This window comes from Mauremys reevesii, linkage group 3 (genome assembly GCF_016161935.1).
Source record: "Mauremys reevesii isolate NIE-2019 linkage group 3, ASM1616193v1, whole genome shotgun sequence".
NCBI classification, from domain to species: Eukaryota; Metazoa; Chordata; order Testudines; family Geoemydidae; genus Mauremys; species Mauremys reevesii.
The window spans coordinates 185,398,478-185,422,628 of NC_052625.1; the positions used below are offsets into that span (position 1 = coordinate 185,398,478).

The following is a 24,151-nucleotide window of genomic DNA, read 5'->3' on the forward strand; positions in this document are numbered from 1 at the left end:
TTTTTAAGGGTAAGTGAAGGCAGCTGTAAAAAATAAAAAATAATATACAACAAATGGAAGAAAGGGAAGTTGATAATAGTGATTATAAATGAAATTAGGAACTGTACATAGTTGATAAAGGAAGCCAAGGGATACAAGGAGAAATCTAGGGCCAATGAAGTTAAGGACAATAAAGAGTTGTTTTTTTTTCCTAACTATACTATTAACAAAAAGAATCCTGAAAATGGTACTGGTCCACTGCTAGACGGAAATGGTAGAATTGTCAATAATAATGCACAAAAGGAAAAAGGTGTTCAAAAATATATATTTGTATTTGAGTAAAAACAAAAACACATAATGAAGACTCACCACATGGTGATAATACTCCATTCCATTAGTATCTCTGGAGACTGTTAAATATAGGCTACCAAACTCAGACATTTTTAATTGGCAGATCAAGATAACCTGCATCCAAGAATTTTTTAAAAAGCTGGCTGAGAAGCTCACTGGACCATCAATGTTGATTTCAAATAAGTCTTGGAGCACGAACGAAGTTCCAGAAGACTGGAAGGAAGTGAACGTGCTGATTTTTAAAAAGTGTAAACTGGAAGGCCCAGGTAATTATAGGTCTGTCAGTCTGACATCAATCCCAGGCAAGATAATGAAACCAGTGGATATGGTACCTGATAATGAACTAAAGGAGGGTAATGTAAATAAATGAAAACAAACAAGGGTTTATAGAAAATAGATCCTGTCAGACTAACCTGATATCTTTTTTTTAATATGATTACAAGTTTTGTTGATAAAGGTAATAGTGTTAACGTAATATACTTAGACTTCTGTAAGCCATTTGACTTGGTGTGACACAATATTTTGATTAAATAACTAAAACGATATAAAAATAACATGGCACACAAAGATGGATTAAAGACTGGCTAACTGGTCTCAAAATGTAACTGTAAATGGGGAATCGTTATCAAGCAGGTGTATTTCCAGTGGGGCCCCGCAGGGCTCAATTCTTGGACCTATGCTATTTAACATCTTTATCAATGACCGGAAAAAAAAAAATCACAACTGATAATTTGCAGCTGACACAAAATGGAGGGGTCAAGGCACTGATTCAGATCAAGGTGGATTGATTGTTAAACTGGGCACAAGCAAACAATACAAGTTTTCATATGATTAAATGTAAATGTTTACATCTGAGAACAAAAAAATATAGACCATACTTACAGGATGGGGGACTCGATCCTGGGAAGGAGTGACAAAAAGATTTGGGGGTCATGGTGGATAATTAGTTGAAGATGAACTCCAGATGTAATGCTTTGGCGAAAAGAAATAATGCAATCCTAGGACGCATGAACAGCGGAATCTTGAGTAGGAGTAGAGAGGTTATTTTACCTCTGTATTTGGCACTTCTGTGACCATTGCTGGAATACTGTGTGCAGTTTTGGTGCCACAATTCACGAGGGATATTGACAAATTGGAGAAGATTTAAAGAATGAGAATGATTAAAGACTCGAGTTCAATCTATTTAGCTTAACAAAGAGAAGATTAACAGATGAGATAACCGGCTCTGTGGATGAGGGGAAAGCAGTGGATGTGCTATTTCTGGACTTCAGCAAAGCTTTTGATACAGTCTCCCACAGTATTCTTGCCAGCAAGTTAAAGTAGTATGGGCTGGATGAATGGACGGTAAGGTGGATAGAAAACTGGCTACATGGTCGGGCTCAACGGGTAGTGATCAATGGTTCCATGTCTAGTTGGCAGCCAGTATCAAGTGGAGTGCCCCAAGGATTGGTGCTGGGGCCGGTTTTGTTCAATATCTTCATTAACGATCTGGAGGATGGTGTGGACTGCACCCTTAGCAAGTTTGCAGATGACACTAAACTGGGAGGAGTGGTTGATACGCGTGGAGGGTAGGGATAGGATACAGAGGGACCTAGACAAATTAGAGGATTGGGCCAAAAGAAATATGATGAGGTTCAACAAGGACAAGTGCAGAGTCCTGCAGTTAGGATGGAAGAATCCCCTGCACTGCTACAGACTAGGGACCGAATGGCTGGGCAGCAGTTCTGCAGAAAAGGACCTAGGGGTTACGGTGAATGAAAAGCTGAATATGAGTCAACAGTGTGCCCTTGTTGCCAAGAAGGCTAATGGCATTTTGGGTTGTATAAGTAGGGGCATTTCCAGCAGATCGAGGGATGTGATCATTCCCTCTATTCAGCACTGGTGAGGCCTCATTTGGAGTACTGTGTCCAGTTTTGGGCCCCACACTACAAGAAGGATGTGGATAAATTGGAGAGAGTCCAGCGGAGGGCAACAAAAATGATTAGGGGGCTGGAGCACATGACTTACGAGGAGAGGCTGAGGGAACTGAGATTGTTTAGCCTGCAGAAGAGAAGAATGAGGGGGGATTTGATAGCTGCTTTCAACTACCTGAAAGGGGGTTCCAAAGAGGATGGATCTAGACTGTTCTCAGTGGTAGAAGATGACAGAACAAGGAGTAATGGTCTCAAGTTGCAGAGGGGGAGGTTTAGGTTGGACATTAGGAAAAACTTTTTCACTAGTAGGGTGGTGAAGCACTGGAATGGGTTACCTAGGGAGGTGGTGGAATCTCCTTCCTTAGAGGTTTTTAAGGTCAGGCTTGACAAAGCCCTGGCTGGGATGATTTAGTTGGGTTTGGTCCTGCTTTGAGCAGGGGGTTGGACTAGATGACCTCCTGAGATCCCTTCCAACCCTGAGATTCTATGATTCTATGACTTGATTATAGTCTAAAAGTACCTACATGGGGAACAAATATTTAATAATTGGATCTTCAGTCTAGGAGAGAAAGGTATAACATGCTCCAATATCTGGAAGCTGAAGCTAGACAAATTTAGGCAGGAAATAAGACAAATTTTTAACTGTGAGAGCAATTAACCTTCAAACAATTTATCAATGGCCAAGGTCAAATCTTCATCACTGACATTTTTTAAATCAAATCTGGATGTTTTTCTAAAAAATATGCTCTAGGAATTATTTTTGGAAAGTCCTATGGCCTGTGTTATACAGGCAGTCAGACTAGATGATCACAATGGTAACTTCTAGCCTTAGAATCTATTAAATCAAGACTAGATTTCTTTTTCTAAAAGGCAACTAACTCTTGTTCAACACAAATTTTTGGACTTGGTTTAAGAATTACGGAGCGAAGTTCAGTGTTATGCAAGAGGTCAGACTAGATCAACGTTTCTCTAACTATGGGGTGGACCTCACAAGGGAGGCATGGGAATGCATCAAGGGAAGTGCGAGCTATGTGCCTTTATTTATTTAAGAACTCTGGCTGTCAGCCCCAAGTGGCTGGGGCATGTGCAGAAGGGCCATGCACACCCAGGAGATGGGGATACAGAGAACAGCGGGAGGCCCCCTAAACTGCTCACCAGGAGGCAGCAGGGGTCCAGCTAGCAGCCATGGTGTAGCACAAGTGTAGAAGTAAGGGTAGCAATGGAGTGCTAAGACTGCTGGGAAAAGTAATATTGACAAATATCACTTTTCATATTGCCATCTTTACTTCTGTGCTGCTGCTGGCACAGCGCTGCCTTCAGAGCTGGGTGGTGATATATGTACGGGGGGGGGGGGAGTGCACGAACAACTATAGACACAAAGGGGGAGGAGGGGGCAATCAAATAAGTTTGAGAACCACTGGACTAGATAATCATCCTGGTCCTTTTGGCTTTAAAATGATGAATTTCTTAACTCCAAAAATGCAAATGCCCACAGCATCTGGCACCCTTACTTTGATGACTATGATGGATCCTGCCTTAGAAAAAATGCCATGCAAAGTGAAGTAGCCAGCATCCTAATGCCAGAGCAACAGACATGCACCTCTACCCCAACAGAACGCTGTCCTCGGGAGCCAAAAATCCCTACCACGTTATAGGTGAAATCCTGTTATATCGGGGTAGCAGCGGCAGGGCTCCAGTGGTGATTTAAAGAGACCAGGGCTCTGGCCGCAGGGAGCCCTGGGCCCTTTAAATCGCCACCCGAGCCCCACTGCCAGAGCCCTGGGGTAGTGACGGCAGGGCTCCGACAATGATTTAAAGGGTCCAGGGGTTCCCCACAGCGGCCAGAGCTCCAAGCCCTTTAAAGCGCAACAAGAGCCCTGCTGCTGGAGCCCCGGGGTAGCGGCGGCAGTGCTCCAGCGGTGATTTAAAGAGCCGTGGGCTCCGGCCGCTGCAGGGAGCCCGGGCCCTTTAAATTGCCAGGCGAGCGCCGCTGCCGCAGCCCCGAGAATAGCAGCAGCAGGGTTCCAGCGGTGATTTAAAAGGGCCCAGGGCTCCCCGCAGCAGCCGGAATTCCGGGCCCTTTAAAGTGCTGCCAGAGACCCGGGGTTACCGTGTTATATGCGAACCCGTGTTATATCGGGTCGCGTTTTATCGGAGTAGAGGTGTAGCTGGAAAGAGGTTCCTTACTCCATTCTTCCTATCTTTGTCACATTGTATATAAAAATAGAAATTGTGACCTGTTTATGGTAGGGACCATGTCTTATTCAGTTTCTCTGAAGCATACAGCATCACATTTGGGTGCAACAGAAATAATGCAATGAGCAGCCAAATATATTTAAGGCTGTGACTACTCATTTCAAGAAAAGCACCCGCCACCATTAGTCAGACTTGTTAAAAAAAAAGTTGATAATTAAAATAAAATTCATCTACTATCCCAATGAAGCAACCATTCTGCCTCCCACCCCAAAATATGTAGCCATTGTTTACTTTATTATTTCTTCTCTGTTTCCATGATGATCTCTTTTTGAATTTATCTGGTCTCTTAAGCGATTCATTTCTGTGTCAAGACTCTTGACAGTTCTGTTGACTTCTATCCGTTGCGGGCAGATTTGTGTGGCCTGTGCAATTTTTTCCTAAAGAGAAGTTTGAAATGTTAAAAAATGCTATACATTTTGGTTTATTTGTATCTTCTTCTCAACTATAACATTTTGTATGGTGAAAAGCAGTAAAAGAGAAATTCTGAGTTCATTACTAATGAGCTCTCCACATATGGAAATCAGAGACGGTCCGGTGTTGTAGCTGGAGGCTTCAGGACTAACCTCTGTCTTTCATCCCAGGCCACCCAAAAAAAAATTCCAACAGCTGTAGAAACACTCCAGCAACCAATTATTAGTATTCAGACAACCTGATGCAAATTGTCTATGTCTAAGTCTCCCTTCAGAGAAAAATTTCAATGTATATTCTGATCATTTACCAGAGTACCAGGGTGGATGGAATACAGAGAGAAGCTGCTAAAAGAAAGAAAATTATCAGGTAAGAAATTGATCATTCTGTTGCAAAGCTTCTCTGCTCTTTAATTACTCATGGGAAGTAATAAGCAGTGTATCCCAGAGGTAGGGAGGGAAAGAATAAGTAAAGTTTAATTATTATACCAGAGTAATTTAGATGGAAGTTCCCTGCATTTTTACCTCCTGCTTGCAACAAACTTGAAACTGTGAGGCCTCAGCATTTTGGACAGAATGAGATGAAAAGGTACATATGTACTTCAGATGCTTGAGATAGATCTTTAGCACTCAAGGAATACCCATTTATAACACACCTTCCACAGGTTAGAACAAAATGGTGGGAGAACTATTTCCCAGAAATTGTGGAAAAGGGAACATATCTTGAACTGAAAGGTTTCTGGAGCTATAAGCATAATCCTTCCCTCGTGACAAAGGGAGTGTGGTTCTTGTGTGGACATGGGAACTAATTCCAAAACTTGCCTTGCACATGTGGTATGACTAGCAAGGCCAACTGCAAGCTTCTCTAATTTGTCATTATGATTAAACGTGGCACCCGATACTCCAAATACTTGATGACAAAATATAGTTATGGCTGTTACCCACATTTTTATCATGCTTGGTTGTAGGACTCCAACCAAGCCTCCTGAAGAAACTCTAGTGTATCTGAAATCACATCAGAAATTTGGGATTATTATTGCATTTCTATGACATCATCATGTAGAGGTCATGGACCCAGTGTGATAGGGACTGCATAAAGAGGCAATCTTTGCCCAAAAAGAGCTTTTTGTTTCCCCTCACACCAAGAAAGTAAATTTGACTAAACCAATGATGATACACCCTGAGTTTTGTTGGGATATCAACTGTATCGGAGGTTAATTCTAAACTACACTTCTCTTCTGATGCCCAGGTTGTTAACTATAGATGTTTCCAGTCTGACTGAAAGAGTCCCTGCTTCAAGAGGTCCGGTGCTCTTTGTAGATATAACGTGGGGTCTTTGGGTATCTAGCAAGTCCAAAGTGCCTTCTGTAGGAGGACCACTACAACTTACTCTCTCTTTCTCTTTTCTGTACCCTTTATGTGAAGTGTCTTGAAAAGCAGCAAATTCTTCTCTACCCAGGACATTATTTCCATTATCATGGAGAAGCTTTTGACCTCTAGTTATTTCCTGATTTGGGAAAGGCTATAAGATCCCCAAGTCTCAATCATAAGGCAACCTCCAGTGGGAGGTTGGAGGAGACTTCCCCTGCAAGTATCATAACCTATGTGGTTTCTTGCACCTTGCTTTTTCTTTATAAAAAGAAAAGAAAAAAAACCACCACCTGGACAGAGGTTCTGAAATGAGCTGAAAGGATGTAGTTTGAAGAGCATTTTATCTAGGCTTCTCTGGAAGCTTCTGCTCCAGATTTTTCCATCTGCCAGTCATAGTCCCTTCTTGGATACTCTTGGTGTTGGCAGCAACCAACGGATTGCTATGCTGGTTTCAACAGCGAGGGCTGAGACCTCTTTGCAATCTCAATATTTTCCCCAATAGCTCCTCACCTGTAAGTCTGGATGCACAAGATACCAGTTTAGGATAAGCAATGCCTATTCATAGGTATTATATTGCTTCCTTGTAGCCACCTAGTTGGAATCCATTGCTCATCATAGATCACATGAAGGCTTCGATGAGTACAGAACCCGAGACATCTCACTTCGGGCAAGGGTCATACCTCTAGAGAATAAGCCACTTTTTTTGTGTGGGGGGGTGGGGTGGGGGTCATGAAGTCAGCTTTCCTTACTAAACATGAAAAATCTTTGGTCTGAATAGCTATAGGCGAGGTTTTGAATCTGCTATGCAATACGTCATAACTCTTATGGTATATGCGGTCTTTTGGAAGCAAGTCCCATTATGAAGGTTTGACTATGTCTTTCACTGGTGGATCTATTACTGCATCAACCTCAGGCTCCCAAATAAGGCTGTCAAATTAATAGTGAGATTAAACGAACTGTAAAACAATAATAGTATATCGTTTATTTAAATATTTTGGCTGTTTTTTACATTTTCAAATACACTGATTTCAATTACACAGAATACAAAGTGCACAGTGCTCACTTCATATATATTTTTGATTACAAGCACTGTAAAAAAAACCAAAATAAATAGTATTTTTCAATTCACCTAATACAAGTACTATAGTGCAGTCTTTTTACCATGAAAGTTGAACTTACAAACGTAGAATTATGTACCAAAAAAACTGCATTCAAAAATAAAACAATGTTGTAGCCAGTGATTTACGTGCCAGATGCGCTAACAATTCATATGTCTCTTCATGCTTCAACCACCATTCCAGAGGACATGCACCCATGTTGACAATGGGTTGTGCTCAATAACGATCTAAAGCAGAGTGAACCAACGCATGTTCATTTTCATCATCATGAGTCAGATGCTTCTAGCAGAAGGCTGATTTTCTTTTTTGGTGGTTCGGGTTCTGTAGTTTCCGCATCTGAGTGTTGCTCTTTTAAGTCTGCTGAAAGCATGGTCCACACCTCATCCCTCTCAGATTTTGGATGGCACTTCAGATTCTTAAACCTTGGGTCGAGTGCTGTAGCTATTTTTAGAAATCTCACATTGGAACTTTCTTTGCGTTTTGTCAAATCTGCTGTGAAAGTGTTCTTAAAATGAACATGTGCTGGGTCATCATCCGAGACTGCTCTGACATGAAATATATGGCATGTCAGAGAGACATAATTCTCCCCCTAGGAGCTCAGTCACAAATGTAAATAACACATCATCAGGGAAGCAAGTCCTCTGGAATGGTGGCCGAAGAATGAAGGGGCATACAAATGTTTAGCATATCTGACAAGTAAATACCTTGCAACGCTGGCTACAAAAGTGCCATGTGAACACCTGTTCTCACTTTCAGTTGACATTGTAAATGAGAAGCAGGCAGCGTTATCTCCTGCAAATTTTACCCAAACTTGTTTGTCTGAGCAACTGGCTAAAGTAGGATTGAGTGGACTTGTAGGCTCTAAAATTTTACATTGTTTTATTTTTGAATGCAGGGGTTTTTTGTACATAACTCTACATTTGTAAGTTCAACATTCATGAAAAAGAAACTGCACTACAATACTTGTATTACATGAATTGAAAAATACTTTCTTTTGTTTTTTGCCGTGCAAATATTTGTCATCAAAAATAAATATAAAGTGAGCACTGTACACTTTGTATTCTGTGTTTAACTGAAATCACTATATTTGAAAATGTAGAAAACATCAAAAAATATTTACATAAATTCGAACTGGTATTCTATTGTTTAACAATGCAATTAATCGCGATTAATTTTTTAAATCAAATATCCTCATTTGAATTTTATGATGCTCTCATCAATGGGAAGACATGTATCTAATTATATTTGAAAGGGCAGATATTGTATGAACATTAATGAGTTCCTTGCAAGCCACTGGTTGGAATCCTCTCTTGGAAATGTCTTGTTGGTTGGGTGGGTTTGTTTTTGGTTTTTTTGTGTGAGATGTATTTACGGTACCTCTTCCCCTGGCTGTTTACAGCAGGGAGGTAATACATTGTTCATCCTGTCATGGGTACCACACGATTCATAGGGGGAGCAAAAGGGAGCTGTATAGGAGCCCTGGTTCTTTCTCCAGGGAATTGAGGACTCACTTTAGTATCTTTGGGAGTGGGAGAGAGAAGATGGGGACTCTGGATCCTTTCAGGCTTTTTCCCCCCTCCAACCCAGGTCTGTTGAAAGAATTTACCAAGAGCTGGCCAGATAGCTTCCTCCTCATCTTTAGACTCTCTCCCAAAAGACCAGAATCACTTAACTGGGCTTTTCTGTGTTGAGATCATGGCTCCTCAGTCAGGATGGGGAACTGACATGCTAGTCTGACTGAGCCCCATAATCTGGCAGTGCAAGGTTGGCTGGCTAGAAACAGGCAACACATAATTCACACTCTGTAGAACCTGTATCCACTGCCTCACATAAGGAAAACTGCTTAGATTTAAGTCAGAGGCTCACAGGATAGTTCTGCCATGCCTGAGCAGGGGCACAGGTATCTGGCAGGAAGGTGCTGCAGTGGCAGATCCAGGAAGTTGTAACCAAACACTGCTATTTACCCAATCCAAGGGAAGAGAACGATGAGAAGATTGGAAGTCGCAACTGCATGTAAATGATTAAAAATAAAATATTTTAATACAAAATGGTCAGGAAAAACAGAACTGCCAACTTGCTCTAACACCAGACACAGAAAATCTGGTGGTCTGAGCTGAAGGGAAGAGCTCAGTTCTGGATTCTCCAGCAACAACTTTAGGCGGCCTCCGAATTCCACAGGAGCAATAGCCCATTAGTAATCTATGAGAGAAACTGTGCAACAAGAAATGAAGTCTCCAATGAAAGTGTCTCTCTCGTTTGCACATAGCACTCAGTACAATGGATCTCTTGATTGGGGCTCTTCGCCATTATTTTAATCAAAATGTGTAGCAGTAATTTATTACAATACGAAAAAACAGTTACCTACCTCTTGTAACTGTTGTTCTTTGAGGTGTGTTGTTCACGTCCATTACACATTAGGTGTGTGCACATCGCGTGCACGGACGTCGGAAACTTTTCCCCTTAGCGGCTCCTGTTGGACCGGCAGGGGAGCTCCTGCCAGATTGGCGCCTATATACCCCTGCCGACCTGACCCCCTTTCAGTTCCTTCTTGCCGGTGACTCCGACAGAGGGGAAGAAGGGTGGGAAGTGTAATGGACGTGAACAACACATCTCGAAGAACAACAGTTACGAGAGGTAGGTAACCGTTTTTTCTTCTTCGAGTGATTGTTCACGTCCATTACACATTAGGTGACTCACAAGATTACCATAGGAGGAGGGTAGGAGTCATGGAACAATTGATTGGAGAACAGACCTGCCGACTGGTGCATCATCTCTGGCCTGCTGATTGACCGGGTGGCTGCTTTACAGATCTCCTGGATCGGGACCTGCACCAGGAAAGCTGTTGAGGACGCTTGGGCCCTAGTCGAGTGAGCAGTGATCAGGGCGGCTGGCACCTTGGCAAGCTCGTAGCACACGCGGATGCAGTCCGCAATCCACGATGAGACCGGAAGTCCTTTCATTCTCTCGGCGATAGCGACAAACAACTGTCAACTTGCGGAAAGGTCTAGTTCACTCTAGATAGCATGCCAGGGCCCTTCGGTCGTCTAGAGTGTGCAGGCTATGGTGACTGGTTTCCATACGTGGTTTAGGAAAGAACACCGGCAAACAAATGTCTTGCCCCATATGAAACTGTGAAACTACCTTAGGGTACCTCTGCCACATTCCAGGAGAGGTGAAGGAGAGAGCAAGTGGCCAGGGGTTTGAAAGGGGTCCCATAAGTTTGGCCAGGAATAGGTTAAGGTTCCAGGGAGGGACCGGTGGGCGTGAGCAGGGAAACACCCTTTCCAGTCCCTTAAGGAATCAGGCTACCATGGGGTTAGAAAACACAGAATGCCTCGATACCCCCAGGTGGAACGCCGAAATGGCAGCTAGATGCACTCTGATTGAGGAAGGAGCGAGACCCTAATGTATGAGGTACAGGAGGTATTCTAGGACGACTGAAATGGTGGTCTGAAGTGGCTGTATCTGTTTTGGCTCACACCAGTAGGAGAATCTTTTTCACTTAGCCAAGTAGGTGGCCTTAGTGGAAGGTTTCCTACTGCCAAGGAGAATTTGCTGTACCAGAAGGGAGCACTGGCTCTCCACAGCGTTCAACCATAGAGTTTCCACACCATGAGATGAAACGATTGTCGATCCGGGTGGAGCAGGTGCCCATAGTCCTGCGTGATAAGATCTCGGGGCGGGACAGGGCAATCGGGGTGGCCACTGACAGCTCCAGCAGGGCTGTAAACCAATGCTGGCGGGGCCAAGCTGAGGTGATCAGAATTATTACCGCTTTGTCCCTGCAAACTTTGATGAGGACTATGTAGATGAGTGGGAGCGGTGGAAAGGCATAATGCAGACTCCCACTTCAAGGGATCGTGAAGGCATCTGCAACCGAGCCCGGACTGTGGTTCTGGAAGGAACAAAACTGTGGACATTGGCTGTTGTCCTTGGTAGCAAAGAGATCCATTTGGGGAAATCCCCACTTTCGGAAGATTGATTGCAGGACATCCCATCTCATCGACCACTCATGCGTGCGGTACGATCTGCTGAGGCAGTCCGCCAGTTTGTTTTGCTCTCCCGGGAGGTATGACGCTACAAGATGGATGGAGCGGGCTATACAAAAATCCTACAGGAGAAGAGCCTCTTGGCAGAGGGGACAGGAGCACACTCCGCCCTACTTGTTTATATAAAACATGACAATGGTGTTGTCTGTCAGAACTGTCACACTGTGCCCTTCTAAAGCAGTGTGAAAGATTTGGCAGGCTAGGTGAACTGCCCCGAGCTCCTTCACATTGATGTGGAGCAACCTCTCATCTCTGGACCACAAGCTTTGCGTCCTTAGATCTCCTAAGTGAGCTCCCTAGCCAAGGTCTGACGCGTCTGTCACCAGCGTCAGAGTCGGCTGTGCTGCGAAGGGGATACCCTCGCATACTACCAGCTGATTGAGCCACCATCGCAGGGAGTCCAGTACTTGGGCAGGAACTGTCACGACAAGGTCTAGGGGATCTCTGCCCAGGCAATATGATCGGGCTAGCCACGCCTGTAAAGTCCTGAGCCACAGCCGAGCGTACTTGACTACGTGAGTGCATGCCATCATATGCCCCAGGAGCTGCAGACAGCATCTGGCCATGGTAGGGGGAACCTTAGCATCGAGTCTATGACTCGCTGGATGGCCATCAATCTGGATTCCGAGAGGCTTGCTCGTGCCTGTACTGAATCCAGCCCTGCCCTGATGAACGCCAGCGTTTGCGTAGGTATCAAGGAGGACTTGGGAACGTTGACTAGAAGACCCAGCCTGCGGAATACGTCCAGGGCCACCGTCACATGGCAACGGACCTCTTCCTTGGACCGACCTGTGAGAAGCGTGTCCTGGGGCCGCACCGCTTTTTTGAGTGCTTGGTCCTTTTGGAGACACCTCCTTCTTATGCGGGGAGGACCCTCTGCCTCTAGGTTGGCCCTTCAACCATGCTGGCGAGATCAAACGGTGCCGGGGCCTGTCCTGCTGCCTCGGTGTCGTATGCTTGCGGTGCCGGATCACGAACTGACGCCGGGGCACTCCGCACTGAGGACTCAGGCGCCAAAGCCGGATGGTCCAAGGCTGAAGCACGGCCTCCATGAGTAGCTGCTTGAGGCAAAAGTCTCTTTCTTTCTTAGTTCTTGGCTTGAAAGCCTGTCAGATCTTGCAGCGCTCAGTGTGGTGTGATTCCCCCAAGCAATGGAGACACGAGTCATGGGAATCACTGTTTGACATAGGCTTGCGGCACGTGGCACAAGCCTTAAAGCCTTGGGCCTGCGGCCCGCAGCCCAGGGCTGGTGCTGGAAACAACTTCTGAACACCTAAAACAAAGGAAGCTTAACTATCTACTATTAAGAAGTGCTAACTACTGAGAACTATTAACGACTGCTAACTACAGATAACTATGCTAAGGGATCACTCGCAAGCGAAAGATAAGAAGTTGTTCCAACACCGCCGCCACAGATGGTAAGAAGGAACTAAAGGGGGGTCGGGTCGGTAGGGGTATATATGCACCAGCGTGGAGGCAGCACTCTGGCGGGGGCTCCCCTGCCGGCCCGACAGGAGCCGCTAAAGGAAAAAGTTTCCGATGTCCAGGCACACGACGGGCGCACACCTAATGTGTAATGGACATGAACAATCACTCGAAGAAGAAAGGGAGTATCTATCTGAAAACTATATATTTATAGTAATGTATCGATATTTATAATAAACTATATTTTAGATACATGATCTAAATCAGTAGGTTGCTAAAATCCTACCTTCTATTCATTTATTAACAAAACAAAGCTGCACTCCTTTAGTCATCTAGTGTTTTTAGTGTAACTTAAAATCAACTTTTAAAGGCAACCTGGTAGCAGTGAAAAGGGGAAATGTGGGATGCAGCATGCACCCTAACCTGTTGATGCTTGACTTTGGAGTAAACTTACTGCCCAAAGACTAACCAGACCCGATGAGGCCTTCAATTCCAAAGCCTACAGCTTCTGGCAAGCTACTGCACAAGGAGGCCCCAAACCTGCAGGTTACTGACAGCTTAGAGCAGCTATTGCATTGCCAGGACATGATGCTTTAGCACAGGGATCAGCACCCTTTGACATGTGGCTCGCCAGGGTAAGCACCCTGGCGGGGCGGGCCAGTTTGTCTACCTGCCACGTCCGCAGGTTCAGCCAATCGCAGCTCTCACTAGCCGCAGTCCGCCACTCCAGGTCAATGGGACGGCGGGAAGCGGTGGCCAGCACATCCCTCAACCCGTGCCACTTCCCACACCCCCATTGGCCTGGGACAGCGAACTGCGGCCAGTGGGAGCTGGGATTGGCTGAACCTGCGGATGCAGCAGGTAAACAAACTGGCCCCGCCCACCAGGGTACTTATCCTGGCGAGCCGGTTGCCGATCCCTGCTTTAGCAATTGTTTGCTGTTCTAAATTATAATAAAGTTGCAGCCACTGATCTAATGCTTGTGTCTGTCCCCACTGGCTCCGGCCATTTGCTAGATACTATCCTATGAAGTTCAGAATCTAAATAGCCTCTCTTTTGTCTTCAGTCTTGAATCCTTTCATAGAGCTCTCTTGATGATTACATTTGTGTTTAAATGCCATATTTATGATTGTATAAAAACTATCTGATTTTTCCTGTGATGTATTATCACCCTGAACAAAAGCAATGCTCAGAAAAACTGCTATTTGTTTTCAGATCTGAGACAGTAAGTATAAACTTTACTGGGTGAAGACATTTTCATCACATATTCCCCACTGGTACAAAAGCAGCATTCTTGGCTTGGTGAGCCTGAGTTATCTAATGGAAAAGTTCTTACCAATAATTTCCTTTCTGCTAGCAGTGTCTCCCACTATTCTGTATGTCTGGGATGCTCTCTTCTCTCTGCAGCTCATGGAGGCAGATCAGTATTTTGATGACACACTGAGTTATTCCCAAGCTTTAAAACTTGCATAATATCATTAACACATATACCAGAGATAAGAAATAACGTACATTAGATTAAAGAAGGCGGTCTTATGGTAGCGATTCCACTTAACAGCTGACTCTACTCATTAACCATCCATGGTGGGTAAAACTGTGGGAGACAATACTAGCTGAAAGAAAAGTGGTAAGAAATTTTCTGCTCCACAGCCCAATGTCTCCCACAATTGCGGATGTCTGGGAAGTAGTCAGCAATGAACGGATATAGGAAGGGCTGTGAAACAAGAAATTTGGTAGGAAAGAAGTACCCTCCCCTATTCGTGAACTTGCTAAAAAGTCTATTATTTTTGGATCACTGCCTGCAGCGCCTTCCTACCACAGGCGGTGTCCGCAGAAGTTAGAAGGTCCACCTTGTAGTGCTTACTTAGCCCAAAGAGTCACTTTGCAAATTTCCAAAGTGGATGCATTTGCTTTTTCCACTCATGAGTGTGTGAGCCTTTATCCCTTCTGGGAGAGGAATCTTTGATGATTTATAAGCTTCCACAATACATAGTCTCTCCACCTACTGATGGAGGACTTGGAAGCTCTTAGTCCAAGGTATTTCAAGTGGAAGGAAATGAATTAGGAGCCCAATCTTCCTGTGGATTCTGTATGCTTTTAAACCTTCTTATGACATCTAAGATGTGTCAACCTATGCAGTTGAACAAAACGAAGGAATCACAATCTCCTGGGAAGCAGGGAAGGAGGAATTTCCCTTGGAAAGAAAAGATTTTGTCCAAGAGGGAGATGCAATAGGGGAGGCTCAGGGAGGGTTAAACCCTGAAGAATTAACTGATCTGGGAGGAGGAGGAATGCCAAGGAGGGAGAATACTGCTCCCTGCCAAAAAATGTGCAGAAAAGTTAAAATAGAAGGAGGGAAGGCAGGAACAAAAGAAACCACCACCGTCTGCGGCTGTGGAGGCAGCACGCAAAAGCAGAGTAGGCTTGACCAGACCATGCGGTGCCAAAATGCTGAACCCACCCCTATGAATGGCCGAGAGGAGAACAACCCAGATGTCCAGAATTGTGGGAGACGGTGGACTGCAGGAAAGATTTAAATTAACTGGTAGGCTTAAAATCCCGATAATGTTTCATTAAGACATATATCAAAGGAAAACTACACCACATACACTTCAAGTTCTTTTTAGCTAACCTAGCAATCAATACATAAAGACAACTAAAACACGGACAATAGTATGCAGGGTAGATTTCTTGAGTACTTGGGGTTAGAGCAAGGGACTATGATACTAATTTTAAAATAACAGAAACTTCACTTAGCAGAGGAAACAGCTGACTATCCAAGTAATAAATGGACCATGAATACCAAGCTTTTGTCCCCTACAAATTGTCAAAAACCCTCATACCTTTAATTCTTTTTCTTTAGCAGCTAGTTCTCCTTTAAGTTTTTTTATGGATGCCAAATGCTCTTTCTGTTTCTCTTCATAGTGCTGCCAGTGGTGTTTACTCTTTTCTACTTCTAAGTCAGCTTGGTTTAATTCATCCTGTTTGGAGCAAATCAAAATGTCACATTTAATTGGAATGGCAGAATTGTGAACACCTCCCCAATGTTTACTAACTTAAAATGGGGGAGTATGTTTAGCCATTACTGCTCCATAACATAGTTTCTAGATTTTCACATTTTATAATGCCATTCCCTCTAAACTCCAGTGGCAGTAACAGCAATTTATGTGAGAGCACACACTCAATTCTGTCAGAAAGAGTACAGTAAGAGAATACCTCGTGTTGCTCCTCTGCCATACTGGTTACTTTTAGGGGTTGTATGCGGTCTGTAAAGGGATAGTATTATTCTTTACTCATTGGGAAGAAGAGCTCAGAAACACTGGGCTGAAAAATGGGAAGAGAACAGAGAATCCCATTAAATGGGCACTTCTCTTATAAACTGGTAACTTATTGCAATACTTAACTATCTTTATAGTTAGAAAGATTTTCCTAATATCTGAAGATTAAGCCAATTACTTTCAGCTGATAGGAAGGACAATTGATCACAATCTTCTTTATAACAGCCCTTAACATCTTTTGAAAACTCTTACCAGGCTCCTGCTCAGTCTTCTTTTCTCAAAACTGAACATAACCAGTTTTTTAACATTTCCTCATAGGCAAGCTTTTCTAAACCTTTGATCATTTTTGCTGCTGATTTCTGGGCTATCTCGTTTGCCCTCACCTTTCTTAAAATGTGGTGGCTGAAACTGGACACACTACTCCAACTGAAGGCTTACCAGTGCCCAAGTAAAATAAAACAATAACCTCTACTACCTTACATACAATGCTCCTGTTAATAAACCTCAGAATATTAGCCTTTTTGACATCATACTGTTGGCTCCTGTTCAAGCTGTGACACACCAGAACCCCAGACCCCTTTCAGCAGTATTACTGCCTAGCCTGCTATACTCCATTTTGAAGACAGCATTCAATTTTTCTTTTCTACAGGTAGTACACTTTGCACTTGTCTTTACTGAATTTCATCTGTTGATTTCAGACCAACTGGAGAATTTGTCAAGGTCGTTTTGAACTCTCATCCTGTCCTCCAAAGCACTTGCAAACCCTCCCAGCTTGGTGTCATCTGCAAATTGTATAGGCATATTCTCTAGTCCATTATCCAAGTCGTTAATGAAAATGCTGAATAGTGCTGGATCCAGGACTGACCCCTGTTGGAGCCCACTAAATACGTTCTCCCAGTTTGACAGTGAATCATAAATAATTACTGTGAGTATGATCTGTCAACCAGTTGTGCACTGCCCTTATAGTAACTTAATCTAGATTCACATTTACCTGGTTTGCTTATGAGAATGACATGTAGGACTGTATCAAAGGCCTTACTCTAACCAAGATACATCATGTCTACAACGCCTCCCGCATCAACTAGGCCAGTAACTTGTCAAAGAAGGAAATTAGGTTGGTTTGGCATGATTTATTGACATACTGGCTATTTCATATCACCCTATTATTGTCTAGGTGCTTTCAAACTGATTGTTTAATAGTTTGTTCCAGTATCTTTCCAGATATCAAAGTCAGGCTGACTGGAATAATTTCCCCGATCCTTTGTTCCCCTCTTTGAAGATTAGTACTACATTTGCCAACAAATGAAAATCAAGTACGTTTTTAAAAGCTGTATATTTGTATGGTTTCTACCTTGACTGGACTGGCTATTTCTTCTACTTGGTGAAGTTTTTCTTTAATTTCTTCAAGTTTATGTTCAGCCACTCGAAGAATATTTTTTGAGTCCTCCATTTTTCCTCTTTGCTGTTCCATATCCCGTTTAACAGATTCCATCTTATGTTTGTTTTCTTGAGCTTCATCTTCCTGTTAACATATAAACATAGGTTTGAAAATTAAGAGAAAAAACACCACCCTTGGTTGTTGTACAAGAGATTCATTTCAGAGTCACTTTTATGACTGTGAGATTACATGCAACAGTGTATTCAATTCTCTAATAAGAATGTCTATGGATCAACAGGCTAACTAACAAGCCCAGGAGGGGGAGATACTGCAGGAGGTTGTTACAGACAACCAAATCAGACCAGAGAACAGAGTTTATTAGATGGCCAAAATGCCATGATGGCAATCAACACAAATTAGAAAGTTCATACGGGAAGTTAAAAATACCAGGGAAAATATCATGACTGGCAGATGTTGGAACAATAAGGAATTTAGGTGTATTAATAGCAAAATAAATTACAGCAATACTACAGGCACAATACTATATGGAGATGGTAAAATTGTTAACAACAATGCAGAAAAGGCAGAAGTATTCAATAAATATTTCTGTACTGTACTGGAAAGAAGCAGAAAGATGTACTTGTATCACATGAGGATTGATGAAGCTTTTTTCCAGTACATCAGCTAACAAGAATATCTACTAGGGATAAAAATAACGTAAAACAGGCTCAAAGAATTTGCATCCAACAGTGCTCAAAAGAGTTGGCTGAGGAGATTTCTGGCCCCTTGATGTTCACTTTTGATAAATGTCAGAATACCAAGGAAATTCAAGGAGACTGGAAGAATGCTAATGTTGTGCCAATACTCAAAAAGGGCAAGTAGGATGACTCAGTTAACTACAGGCAGGTTAGACTGACCTCAGTCCCAGGCAAAACAGTGAAAAAGCTGATACGGATAACAATATCATTAATGCAGATCAACATGATTTTATAGAAAATAGGTTTGGTCAAACAAACCTTAATGAGCTCAAAAATTTAGCTGATAAAGGTAAGTAGGTAGATGATATATACTTATGTAAGGCATTTTACTTAATACCATACATAAATTATAAACTACATGATAAATGGATTAAGGACTGGCTGGCAGATCTCAAAAGTAATTGTCAATAGGGAATCATCATTAAATGGGGGTGTTTCTAGTGGAGTTCTGCAGAGATTGGTACTAGGCCCGATGCTATCACAGTACAATTTAAAAGGATGCTGCCATTATGGAGATGACTTAAGGTGGAGTCAAACATCTTGGTCTGTACAGATAGCGCTGGAAAAAATGAGTTGCCTCATTTGCCCTAGGCGCAGGAGATTCTAAGTCAGTCTTCAACATTGTCATCAATGATCTCAAAGTATCCATTTTAAAAAGAATATTGAAAAATTGGAGAGCATACAAAAAAAGAGCGACATAGATGATTCAAGGGTGAGAGAAAATGCTTTATAGTGTGAGGCTTAAAGAACTCAATCTTTTTCATTTATCAGAAATATGATTGAGAGGTGACTTGATTACAGTGCAAAGAAAATATTGGGTACTAAAAGATTTTTTAATCTAGCACAGAAAGAGTAACAAGAACCAATGGCTGGAAGCTGAACCAGACAAATTTAGTCTGGGAGTAAGGCACATTTTTTTGTATATATTATTTTTTAAGCAAGGGTGATTAACTATTGGAACAAAGAAAACTAGTGGATTCTCTCTCATGTTTTCTTCAAATCGAGATTGGTTGCCTTCAGATCAAAACATGCTTTAGTCAAACACAAGTTCTCATTACTAGCATTTAAAAAAATAGAATAATACATCAAGGTCAGAAATAATACATTATCATTCTTACTAATGTAGAGATGTCTACTGATTGGTGTTCTTCTACATTCTCAAGATCTGCTATTTCTATGTTTATTCTTCTCATTTTCATCTGAAAAAGGAAACATTTTTTTTTTTAGAAAGTTAAACAGGTAACCCAAAATCCATACCAAAACAAGGACATTTTGATCCAGAAGTGCAGGTGCTCCAAAGAGAAGTAATTTTTTTTAAATTACATTTTCATTAATTACATTTTTCACAAAATAATGGAGAATAAAACTTTCCTATATTACAAAAAAAAACAACCCACCTTCAAATATTTTTCTGCAGTAGTTAAATTTTAGTCCGTGTGCTGATACAGTACAACTACTTATATACACTTCAGTGCACATACTTCCATAATAGGACACTAGGCAATTAGTTACCTGATAATTTGAGCATCATTGGCCAATATAAGTGAACTGTAGAACCTAGCCTACTATAAAGAGGCATTCTGAGAACAAGAATAATGACTGATTGGAAAGAGATTTATAAGTAAATGTAAAAGTAACTAAATATGCACAATTCAATTACGCAATAACTAAGGGAAAATGGAGGGAAGGAAAGAGACATTTGCGACCCAAGGACCATTTGTGATGCCAACTGGCAGAAGGCACAGGAGGTCGTAAGGGTTACAGGGATCCCCTGGATGAGGTATTTACATTCTAGTTCACCAAAGTGTCTCTCTTAAGGTTTCCACTGGAAGCCTTTATCACACTGGTCATCATAATCTTTGCAAAATGTATATGCAAATAATATCTATAAATATATATGTTCTTAAGGCTTTGTAGCAGTTGCATGCCCTGACACTGATTCCATCAGACAGGAGGTGGAAGACCATTATCTCCCTAGCTTTCTGTTATGTGTCTTACAACAGAAGTCTATTAGCATAAAAAAATTAAACACCAGTGCTGAGACTGTAGGGACTTTAGAAGGAAACTTAACAAGAACAGTGGGAGGTGGGGTCTGTTTTAAAGGTAAAGAACAAAGGTCTGGTCTTACAATATCTAGCAGTGCACAAAAATGCCCTGGCATCCTTCATCTGGGGGAAGACAGGCTGCCAGCAGGCTTGGTCTCATGAAAGGTGGATCTCAGTCATCCTGGTTGAAGAATGCTGTGAGATAGCCTTTGGGGCAAGCAGTACTTTATTAGACAAGAGGGTGTTTTATTAGCTGAGTTTAGGCACTAGTATGCGTGGTACAATTTTATTTTATTTGTAACACTTTGTTTCCAATACGATATACTTACATTTATCCGAAACCCTATTATCTGAACCTCCACATTAAGTACTGTTATATATATCTTCCTACTGAATTTTCCGCTCCATGCATCTGATGAAGTGGGTTTTAGCCCACAAAAGCTTATTCCCAAATAAATGTGTTATTCTCTAAGGTGCCACAAGTACTCTTTGTTGTTTTTGCTGATACAGACTAACATGGCAACCACTCTGAAATGTGTCCCAATTATGTGAATTCCTTCCTTGTCCCAAGGCATGAAATACATGCCCTTCGCATTTATCCTGCTGGGAGACAAGGAAGGGATTCAGATAATGTGGAGGTTCAGATAATACAGCAGAGAGCCCTGGCCAGAAATGAGAGGAGAAGGACAAGTCCACAGCAGCAGGAACCACCCTGCTGCTGAATGGGTCCTGCAAGGCTACTGTCCTGGGAGTAAGCAAGCAACGGGGCCATGACAGTAGAGCGGCAAAGGGCTCCCTGAGCTGCCGTGGGGCTGGTGACATCCACCAGCACCAGGAGGTTGCAAGGTGCAGGATGGCTGTGGTCCTGGTGGGGCAGAGCAGAGTTCTGGATGGGGGTCTCTGCTCTGTCTCATCAGGACTGCAGCCTCCCTCCATGTCTTGTGCTTGCAGAGACAGGGTGTCACCAGCCCTGCAGGGAGAACTTTGCATCCCCACAGTCAGGGGATTGAGTAAGTAGGGCAGAGCAGAGGCCCCCACAGCCAGGACTGCTAGGAAGATGGCTGTGGGGGAGGCCACCCCACTGCTGAATGGATGAATGGCTCCTGCCCTCCTGATTATCCAAACTTCTGATTATCAGAATCTATGCTATTCAAATAATCGGGGGTATACTGTATTTGTTTGTTATCATTTGAACCTATAGCCTTCATTAAATAAATTTATACTTGATTTTCTCTATGAATGAATCTAAGTATTGTCTGTTACGCGGCTCTGTGTTAAGCTGTGGTGTGCTGTTCCTTTGGGAACAGTGGGTCTGGTAATTCTGTGAACGTCCAACGGATAAGGGGCTCAACATTGCAAGGGACTGCTCGGAGGACTTGGTGTTTGGCGTATGCCTATTGCTAGCTGCATGAGGGACAGCAGAGCCTGCGTGCTTGTGTGGCCTGTGGCTTGGAGAGTCAAGGAGTTGACCCAAGGCAGGTACAGACAAGACTTCCTCACATTAGCAAGGTGCCTCACAACCCTGGATACCCCTAGGAAGTGTCACAACATTAATACATAAACAGCTGAAGGATGCAAATGCTAAACAGGAAGATAACTTAATTATGTTTTAATAAAGCATAAATAAGGATTAATGGGATGAAATTAAGAAAAAGAAATTAGACTGAAGGAATATACACCGTAGAAAGCGGTATTTATTACATTGGTCTCCCAAGGAAAGTGAAAACCCTAATTTTTAATAATATTTTACATAGAAAGGGAAAAAAATCAATAAAAAGTATGCTGTAGTGAGCATTCATAGAACAACAAGGGAAACATGCAAACATAAATCTAGCTTCATGCAGCAAGGACACTTAATGACAATAGAGCCTGAGACTTTGTACATTTTTAAACAAAAGCAAAGCCATCAAAATAAATATATGTGAAAATCACTTGTTTAAAAGTGTACTGTTTAAAAAAGACTAATACAATAGGCTAAAACAACTTTTGCAGTCTATTACATATTTCTACCTGTAATTCTTTTTGTTGTCTACGACGACGATTAAGATAGTCTTCATTCTGTCTTGTCTCATTTTCAATGGAACATAAACGATGTTGAGATGTTGATAACTGTGCCATTTTGTTTTCAATTTCTTTCTGCAAATGACTTAAAATATAAAATTTATCATAAGATTATATGCTCTCCAATTACAAATTCTACCAAATGGACCGAACAATGGCTATGAAACAAGAATTCTGATACAGGAGCTAATGACTGATAGGGAGATTGAATGCTTTATCACTAGCTCACTAGTTCATAATTGGTTATCATCTGATAGTTATTTAGTAGTCTCTGTTCAGCCCCTAGTGGGTACTGCATTTGCGTCAAATAAACCACCATCTCATTAAGAACCCTTATCGGCAGCCTTAGCAGAAAGGCCAAGTGCCTGAACTAAACTGTGTTATTACTTCTAAAAATGCTAGTATACTTGAAGGCCAGATACTTTGCTCTAACCAAAGTTCTAAGTCAGTATGGAGAAACTTGGCCTACCACGTCCCATACTTGTTCTTTTTAAGGATTTCAGTCCTCAGGACTGTTAATATGGCACTTTTAGTGAGCAGTAAATTCACTTAAAAAGCAAAACAGACACTCTAGTTAACCTTCATATAGAGTGGAAAAAATACTCATATATAGCTTTCATAACTGGAAATGGCAGTGGCAGCGTCTCAGCCGACCATAGTAAAAAACACTTTTTTGCAGTAAAACATGCGTATTTCAATATAGGCTTTAGTGTTAGTGTTTAAAAGAAACAACAGATTAAGCAGGATCCCAGTATAAGGTTTAACAACATTTTTATAGTACATGGCTTAATAAAAATATAATGTTTATAATACAAGAGACACTAAAGGAAATGACATGAACATAGATGGGATGAGTATATTCTAAGGGAGACTTTTTGTTGTTGTTTTTTGTTTGTTTTTTGTTTTTTAAAAACACTTCCCTCCACTTGCAAAATTTGCAACAGAAATATAATAGCATTTTGGTAACAAATGAAAACTTGAAAAAAGTAGTGGACTAGAAACTAATTATTAACATAAGAGAATCTGACTGGTTTATTTTAATAATCTAAATGGAGAAAAATATAAATACTAAACCAAACCCTAAATAGCAAAAAGTTGTTATTAGAACTCTCAGAATTTTAAACATCTTAGGTGTTAATAGTTAAGGAAAATTTCTTCTCAATAAATTTTTAATTCAACAGTGCCCTATTTTCTCACTTCATCTGCATTATAGCTCAGCCCCCAAAATAAAGTATTTTAATGGTACTAATTGGAGTTGGTCAAAGAAGTTATTGCTACCACCTCTGAAATCGCTTGAGAATAAATGCTGGTTTTCTTTTAAAGCTTGCTGTTTTGAAAAAGTAACCAGAATAATCAAGATGACTACATATAGCTGCACGTAGGTATGCCAAATGCTTGGAACTGAGGCCTGGTTCTACACTACAGTTAGGTCAACACAAGACAGCTTACATTGATCTAACAATGTAAGTGTCTACACTAAAATTTCGCTCCCGCCAATGTAAGTGCCCCACTATGCCGATTTAACTCCGCCTCCATGAGAGGAACAAGAGTCAATGTCGATGCAGTTAGGTTGACAGTGTCAGTGTAGACCCCGCATTGCTTGTATAGACTGTTACTGGCTTTCAAAAGTCTTCCCAAAATGCCCCCAAATGATACAAGTGCTCCTGGTGAAGATGCACACCACTCACACAGAACAAAGTGTAGACATACACAAGCAATATAATTACTGCAGCACCTGTATGCCGATGTAAATTAGCTTGAC

At 42.0% G+C, this 24,151-nt stretch overlaps 1 protein-coding gene across 3 annotated transcripts in view; it reads right to left on the reverse strand.

The window, feature by feature from the left end:
• SMC6 (structural maintenance of chromosomes 6) overlaps positions 1 to 24,151 on the reverse strand; it is an 84,806-nt gene that overhangs the window by 20,618 nt on the left and 40,037 nt on the right. For all 3 annotated transcript variants that reach the window (XM_039530353.1, XM_039530352.1, XM_039530354.1), the window contains 5 exons: positions 22,339 to 22,474; positions 19,402 to 19,482; positions 17,499 to 17,669; positions 15,713 to 15,850; positions 4,731 to 4,876 (listed from right to left, as the gene is read on the reverse strand). In XM_039530353.1, coding sequence (XP_039386287.1) covers positions 4,731 to 4,876; positions 15,713 to 15,850; positions 17,499 to 17,669; positions 19,402 to 19,482; positions 22,339 to 22,474 — 672 coding nt within the window. The remainder of the gene's footprint in view (positions 1 to 4,730; positions 4,877 to 15,712; positions 15,851 to 17,498; positions 17,670 to 19,401; positions 19,483 to 22,338; positions 22,475 to 24,151) is intronic.